At 37.5% G+C, this 8,438-nt stretch overlaps 1 protein-coding gene, 1 long non-coding RNA gene and 1 pseudogene across 2 annotated transcripts; all 3 read left to right on the top strand.

The window, feature by feature from the left end:
- Positions 1-94: 94 nt before the first annotated feature.
- On the top strand, positions 95-947 carry LOC116378169 (uncharacterized). Its single transcript, XR_004212289.1, has 3 exons — positions 95-269; positions 365-428; positions 861-947. It is a non-coding gene; the product is annotated as an uncharacterized LOC116378169 (long non-coding RNA).
- Positions 948-3,404: 2,457 nt separating this feature from the next.
- LOC116378171 (uncharacterized) lies at positions 3,405-4,805 on the top strand (the record flags this gene model as incomplete). The annotated part of the gene is made up of 4 exons (XM_031839989.1): positions 3,405-3,528; positions 3,846-4,199; positions 4,353-4,473; positions 4,775-4,805. Coding segments are annotated over 4 exons (630 nt in total), but the record flags the coding sequence as incomplete, so codon positions are not given.
- A 2,032-nt stretch (positions 4,806-6,837) lies between these two features.
- Positions 6,838-8,070, top strand: LOC116378170 (uncharacterized; annotated as a pseudogene).
- Positions 8,071-8,438: the final 368 nt, after the last annotated feature.

The following is an 8,438-nucleotide window of genomic DNA, read 5'->3' as shown; positions in this document are numbered from 1 at the left end:
CTCTTGTCCGGTCTAGCAGATGTAACCTCGATATCAAGGGTGAAGTGAAAAGTGGAAGTTCCCTCAGCCCCCCCTGGTTGTATGTGTGCTTAAATATACAAGTCCTCTTGTAATAAGTTGTTCTTGCTCGTGCAGACTGCCTGCACTCTGTATGATCATTGAGCCTTCTCTGCGCAGAGAAAATTCTTTGTTTCAGCACCTTTAAAAGATTCGCGGTTTAGCGGGTATAATAATTTCCACCACACTGGTCACTGTGTTGCTGATGAAAGGTAAATATAATTTTTTATTCCACAGTTCAATATGTGCAAGACAAACTTGTTGACAAGAAAAATTATATTTCAAATAATATATATTTATTTTTTAGTTTTTTCTGCCGCAAGGACTAAGGAAGAACAAAGAACTGTTCCAACTTTTTACCCTATCTAAAGGTTTGTTTTTTGTCTTACTCTTACTTTATTATCCAGCTGATTAGAGTTCATGCAGGGCTTTTATTCTGTGGCTGTATTGCATCTTAGCTTCAAGGATTGATATGCAGGTCTGCAGTACATAAAAACTAAATTCATAATGACTTATTTTTACCAGTATTTCAGTCTTTTTTTCTCCACGATATTTCTATGGATTTTTACAGAGCTTGTGAAGTCTAATAGACTTTTTTAAATGCTCTAGTTATCTTATTTTGCATAATATTTAAAATAAATAAATAATGGTTTTGAAGAGGTTAATAGCTTTCATTGTTTTCTGCTCTTAATATAATTTGATAGCAATGGTGATGCTACTACACCAATTGTCTCGCAAAATGTATTTGCATATGGAACATATAAATATGTATGCTGCTGCTTTCTGCTACTGTGTTTGCTCAGACAAACAAGCGTTACAAGAAGTTTATAAACCAGCATATTATCAACAAGATGAGTGAAAACAGATGTGACCAGGTGATAGGAGAACGTAACATCAAAACCATCGATAATGAGTGTAAGGAGACCAATACCTTCATCCTATCCACCACCAAACCTGTCGGAGCCATCTGTGGGAAGGCAGGAAAGCCAATTGGTCAGATGAGAAAAAGCCTCCAACCCTTCGTCCTTATTGTCTGTAAACTGAAAAACAATGTCAAGCCTCCACATTGTCAGTACAGCGGGAAGCGACGCAACAGATATATTGCAATCAAATGTGAGGACGGCTTTCCTGTGCACTATGACGGAGACATCGTACACTTTGAAAACTGACTCAACAGTGACCGTGTTCTTCAGGCTCTTGTTAAATAAAATACATTTGACCACATACTGTTGTCTGTTTTTTTTTTAAGCAGTCATGTACAATAATTCAGTGTAGATGTGAATAATATTGGAAACAAGATCACTAACAATGTTTACATTAGTCATTGACCTTTTGAAATAGGGGCTACTGTTAAAGCTAGTGAAAAAAGAATGTGCTCTTTATTAGAGCTGTTCAGTTAGCAATAATAAGATGTACACGTTTAACGTGTTTTTAAAAATGGACATTAGCTATTGGTTTGATTGTAAAGAACAAAAATAAAGCCCTGGTACAGAGACTAGATTGATCCGACCTGTTGAGCACATAAAATACTTTTTGTTGCAACTTCTTGGTCTTTTTTTCTCATTGAAGGCTGAAATATAATAGACTTGGGCAGTACAAGACAAAAACAACTAAGGACCGTCCATTGCTACACTCACTGATTTTACAAACTGACTCAGATTGCCTGTATCCTCCGTTAAACAATTCACCAGCACAAATGTGATGTGGGGGACCAGAGGCTGAACAGATACCTCAACTAAAACCCGCATTGTTTGAGCATAGATGTCTTATGATACTGAGATTACATGAATGTTTGCAGTCCACAATTTAGAAATTGAACCAGTCAACAAACATTGTGGTAGGTTTGAATGAACCTGGACCAGAAGATGGCAGCAGAGTAAAGAGAGAGATGTGTTAACAGAACAGATTCCCTCGTTGGAAGGCCAGAAACTAACAACCAAAGTCAACATGGGAGATGCATTTAGCACATATTAATGCAATGTGCTACTATAGAGAAACAAAAATACTAAAGAAAACACAGGAAGTTGCTTCACTCAAAAGTAAGTATATACACACACCTTGTAGTTGCATCTTGAGTTTTCACTATTTTACCTGTAGTCCAAACTAAAGGGAATAATTCAGTGTTTGATGCATGAAACCTGGTTTTTGCTTGTTAGGAGCCTCTTTGCTTCAGGCCGTGGGCAGTTGACAGTCATACACTAACTCACTCCAAACCACACAATTTAAATAGACAAAGTTTCGATCACAGTCAGATTTTGTCTGCCCATTTTTTCCCCCTATCGCTGCACTCCCAAGTTGGTACTTTGACCTTCAATACACAGCGAAGAAGAGGATAGTTTAGCCTGACTCATGATGAATGAAAAGATCATCCTCTGTGAATCAGAATGGGTTTCAGTTTTCTTTTGTGTTAAAGTGAATCTTGTGAATAAAAAAAAAAAGGCTATTATTGTGTAAAAGGCCTTAGGTGCGTCAAGTGTCCAAAATCCCGTGAATATTGTCACTCCTACTTTTACACTGTGACAACTAAAAACGACACCACACAGGAAAATATTTAATTGATAGAAAACATATTTTAATGTTGTAATTTATCTGCCTCTTCAAAGGTTTCGAACATTTTTTTTTTTTATGATCCCACAGAAGAGAGCAACGGCAGAAGTTAGTCTCTGAATGTTTTTGGAAATCTAATGCAGTGTTTGAAATGAATATTCTTTCGGTTGAGGTTATATTTAGGATACAAACGGTTTTCAAACCACACTTCTGTGCGTTTTCCTGACATGCAATGTCGAAACCAAACTGCTGGTGATGTCATGTGTGCAGATTGTAAAGACTTGGTTGTGAGCATTTCCACTTAGGTGGAGAACTACAAACCAACGTGATGACAGACCAATCAGATTGTTCTGAGATTGTTCCCTCCTATTTGACAGTCACATTAAGACTAATCGTCCTGCAGTATGATCTAAATTAAATGCCGTTTCAAATGGATTAACCAGAAAATGCTGATCATATTTTGCGTAGCTTTCGTGTTCCCAATTGGGCGTAAGTATGCGTCCAAAATTCAGTTTCACTTCTGTTATGTTTCAACTATTGTCACCTTCTTAGGGTAACTTTGGCGTAATTGTATCGCATGCAATTTGTTTTTTTCAGGATGCACAGACCACCAAAGCTTTGTGACAAAGACTGTTTGTGTTGGAGAAGATGTGACTCTAACATGCAACCGCCATTCTTCATCGACGGGATACTTATTTTGGATCAGACTTGTTGTTGGAAACTTCCCTGAAATTTTAGCATCCACTTATACTTTTGATAATTACAGCGTTTTTAAAACTCGTCGCTTTACAGCAAAACAAGGACCCGGAACATTTGCTCTACATATTACCAAAACAGAACTCGGTGATACTGCATTTTACTACTGTCACCAAGTGGTTGAACTACAGACAACGTTTTTCAATAAAACCTTCCTGAGAGTCAAAGGTAAATTAAGCAATATTCACCTTGTTCATACCCAACATTCACTTCCTACTGCAACTTTTAACTATGTGCTGTTCTGTCTTTCATTCATTACTATAAAAAGTTATTTATATAATTCAATCTTTAGTCAATCTTTGACATCCTGTGTGTCCTTACTGTTCATACTTATTGCTATATAGGGTTTATCATGTAATAATCCACTAAGGGAAGGTTTGTGCTATCATTTGGTTTAATTCATATCTTTGAAAAACTACGTGAGTGCTTGCAACACACTTTTTATATCATGGAAATACATAAATATTGTTTTCCTATTTATCCAGGACCAGAACCTGATATCACTGCCGTCATACAAGAGCGTACATCTGATCCAGTCTGTCCAGGAGGCTCCGTGACTCTGCAGTGTTCAGTCCTCTCTGACTCTGAGAAGAAAACGTGTCCAGAAGAACAGAGTGTGTACTGGTTCAGAGCCGGATCAGATGAATCTTATCCTAGTGTCATTTATGCACATGGAACCAGTGATGGATGTGAGAAGAGTCCTGAGGCTCACTCTCCACAGAAATGTGTCTACAGCTTCTCTAAGAACGTCAGCTCCTCTGATGCCGGGACGTATTACTGCGCTGTGGCCACATGTGGAGAGATATTATTTGGAAATGGAACCAAACTGGATATTGAAGGTAACCATCATTTTGCATATTTAATCTACTAAATCAGCTTCAATTAAATATCTATAATCTTACCAAGAGGCAAAATGGGTCTTTACAAAATGAAAGATTAATGATGTACTTTTACACCTTGTTAACTTGTATTGTTTGTTCTTAATATTTCAGACTCCAACATGTCGTTTGGCGATTGTCATTGGGCCAATACAATTCTGTGTTTGTCTTGTGCTGCGTTGGCTATAAGTTTGATTGTTATAGCCTTACTGATATACGCCATCAAGAAGAAAAAGTGCAATTGTTGTAATGGTAATAAAACTAACTTCACTCTATAATTTAGTTAATTTTACTCGATGAACATTAGTGCTGTTTCTTTAGTGTTTCTATCATTCATTTTCAAAATAAAATGAAATCCCATGCATTAGTACAGTACATCCTGATTATTATTCATGGTTTATCATTTTATTATCTAGCTGCTGCCCTGCAAACAAACGCTGCAACAACAACGGCTGATCAGCAGGTGAGTCATTTTAAAGATAAGATTTAGTTGGTACATTTATGTTGACATAATGTTTTACCATATGTTCCTACAGGCAGATGAAGACTCGTTGGTTTATTCTGTAACAAACTTCATCAGAAAGAAAGCTGACAGAAGTTTGAGAGCTGAAGTCGAGGAAGAGAGCATCTACTCTGATGTCAGGGTTTTGGGATAGGAACAGCAACATGTACACCGAAGATAAATAATGTTTGTTTAATGCTTGAGTGCTACACTAAGTGGCAGATATTTAGCAAAATGATATGTGATGTTATAAGACAAATGTGTCAGTTACTGTCTATATTTAGATGAGATCCTTTTGTCTTTTAGTTTTTATTTTATTTCTGTATGTTGTTTATCTTTTGTATGTAAATGTTAAGCTCTTATTTGGAAAGTTTATATTAAAGCTTTCTTTTGTGTGTCAAAGTCACTTTGTGTGGCCAACCATCTACTGTGATAGGTGACTATTGCATCTGCTACAAGTACAACATGATGCCTCTGCCCCTACGAGCTGGCAGTCATCATTTGCACAACCACAAGACGTCGATGTAAAAGAGAACATTGTTTTAAGCATTTGAACAAAGCACTGTTGCTGTGTCCCTTGTGGTGCGGTTCATCCAGGCTGCTGATGACAGTCATTTCAACTCTGGCACAGACGAAACAACTGCACTAAGAAGTGGGCTGAAACCTTCCTTTCCAAATTGTCTGAAAGAAAAGAAGTTTAAGTCGAATGTGTGTTGTGTGTTGAAAAGGCAAAAATGGTTCATCCACAGGATTGACACACATCCACTGTCACAGTGTTGATACATTGATGTGATTTGTCTGATTATTTAGGATCATTTGGTAACCAAGTTAATATTCATCAGGTCGAGTGTGGGTATTTCCCCCAATTCTCAGAAAACGAAAATGGCTTAAAACCGTTTCTTTGGCTTGTTTCCCATGTCATACATGCAGCCATTTCCTTACTGAAAGTGGGTTAAGAAGCAACCACACTTTGCATTTTAGTGCTGCTATTTCACCATCATACTCAGATACATAAAGCTTTGTCCAGACTGAAGTATCTCAACAACTAACCTTGAGGGTTACTCTTCAGGCTTTCACAAACATTAGCCTCAGAGTGAAATTGATCATTTTTGTATATTTTTTTTATTTAATCCATTTTCAGTTTCAATGTGCCCAAATTATAGCAGACCAAATAAAAAATAGTTTTGATGAGAACCGTGTATGAAGGAGTGAATTTCTTTTTGGTCTTGAGAGCACATTCTGTATGTTCTCTTTGGCCCAGATGTCCATCGGTCATCTGCAGAAGTCCAAGTTAGTCTGCTCTCACTCATGCTATCAGACTTTACCTGTGTCTATTTAAACAAATGTCCGCGCAGGCAGCCTGTGTTTCGGTTAACTTCCTGTAACTTGGTCAGATTATGTTCTCACAGTAATTAAACTGCAATAGGGTTCATTTGGAAATGCTCAAGACCATCTCTAGCAAGCGGTCTTAAACCAGTTGTTGTGGTCTGCACCAGAGCACGATTACTACATCACAACAGCCCAAACTAACCTCACCAGAGTTCTTTTATAACAGACTACGTGTTGGCTTGTGACAGAGACCTCAATGACTTTAGTGACGCCCTGATTTCTCTTGCTATCTTTTTCTTGCATCACTGTGAGGTTGACATTTTTGTCTTATTTGGCTGTTTTGACAACTATACATATATTGCATAAAATGTGTTTCAGATATTTATTGTCCTAATGTTGGTGATCCCTTGACTTTTCATCTAGTCAGCAGGTCGACGTCTTTACTTTTTACAGAAACGTTATAGAAACCAACGTAGGAGGGAAATATCCTAAAATATATATATATATGTGTGTGTATATATGTATATTACACTACTAAACTGCGTTTTAATGTTTTGAAAAAAAATGGTTGTGCTGCATTTTGGCATTCCTGTCCTCAATTTGAACAGACCACAAACCACAAAAGTCTTAAAGTTGCATAAGAACATTGTGACAGGAAGCATAGTTTTAAACCCTCCCTCCTGTGAGGGTCTGACCCGTTACCACCGTCCTATATCATCACCTTTACTTTTTGAAAACCCAACGAAGGTCCTAGCAAGAGACATCAGGATGATCGTCTTATGCATTACTCTGCTTCTTCTCCATCAAGGATGTAAGTGCTATCCTACTCTGTTCCAACTATTCACTATGAGTGTTTTGTCGGAAAAAAGTTCAGATAGATAGATACTTACTTTATTAATCCCGCAAGGGGATTTATTACTTATTAGTCGTAAGCAAAGTATGGCCACCTTTCTCTTAACAGTTGATCTGTAATACAAACTCAAACCAACTTTATATTTCTAGCTGTAGTTTCAGAAGTCAATGTGTGTATATAATATGCATGTAATACATAGTTTGTTCGAAGACATTATTCATATAAATCAAGATTATTATTTCAAATATATACTCTCCATTGTCTTTTAATACAGATGCAGAGATCTCAGTGACCACAGTTCAACTTGGCGAACCTGCAACCTTCACATGTGTTTTCTCTGATTCGCATTATAGCAACACACGAGTCAAGTGGTACAGACAGAGAATTGGTGATACTCTTACATTAATCACGACACTGATGAAAGGCACTGCACAACCTACGTTTGAGCAAGGGTTTCACGGCTCACAACTTTATGCAAACCATACGGAAACCATGAGCTCTCTGACCATTTTGAAGACAGCTGAAGAAGACGAGGCAATGTATCACTGTGCAGTCACTACCTGGAGTAAGGATCAGTGGAGTGGCACATATTTGTCTTTAAAAGGTAATACATGTCTCTGAACTGTCAGTAATGTGTAGAATCACAAATATCGGATGTTTGGCGTCGTGACACTTTGTTCATTTACAACTTCAACATCTATTTTGACATTTCTATCTTGATGGTCCAACTCTGCTTATGAATTCAAGGTGATACAGACGACTTTTCACATTTTCCACTTTGGTATTTTGTAGGAAACACTCGGAGGATGAGAGACTCTACTGTTGTTCAGTGGCCGAAAGTATCTGATCCAGTTCATCTCGGAGACTCCGTGACTCTCCAGTGTTCGGTCCTCTCTGACTCTCACAATAAGTCCTGTCCGGGTGAATACAGTGTGCACTGGTTTGGAGTCAGAACAGATAAATCTTATCCAAACATCGTGTACACTGGAGGAAATGGACATGATGAATGTGAGAAGAGAACCGACACTCAGAAGAGTTGTGTTTATCGCTTCTCTAAGAATGTCAGCTCCTCTGATGCTGGAACTACTGTGCTGTGGCCACATGCGGGGAGATATTATTTGGAAATGGAACAAAACTGGACATAGAAGGTAACTATCATTTTTTAGTTTCACCGGTTGTCTCCCTTTTAGTGCCACCGTAAGTGTTTTTAAAGTTGAAAAATATCATACACTCTTTGACAGCATGATATACTGTATATAGTATATTCGTTTTTATGGCAGCAACATTCCATCGAATGAAAATATTCTAGATATCTTCGGCATCATTTTACACACCGTCATATTTGGTATCTTCCTATCTTAATGACAGAATTAAGTTCTGTGGGGTTTAACAAGGTTTCTCTGCACATAAGTTAATAATTACCAACCCACTGCCAAGTCTGTGTGGTAAATTAGTTTAATATGGAAATTTGCATATTTAAGTGTTAGTCTTGGTCAGAAGTCAAAGAATAATCCAT

The sequence above is a fragment of the Anarrhichthys ocellatus genome, unplaced genomic scaffold (genome assembly GCF_004355925.1).
Source record: "Anarrhichthys ocellatus isolate YVR2014 unplaced genomic scaffold, GSC_Weel_1.0 scaffold2160, whole genome shotgun sequence".
Classification (NCBI taxonomy): domain Eukaryota; kingdom Metazoa; phylum Chordata; class Actinopteri; order Perciformes; family Anarhichadidae; genus Anarrhichthys; species Anarrhichthys ocellatus.
Note: the sequence above shows the minus strand (reverse complement) of the source record. Positions and strands in the feature narration are given on the sequence as shown.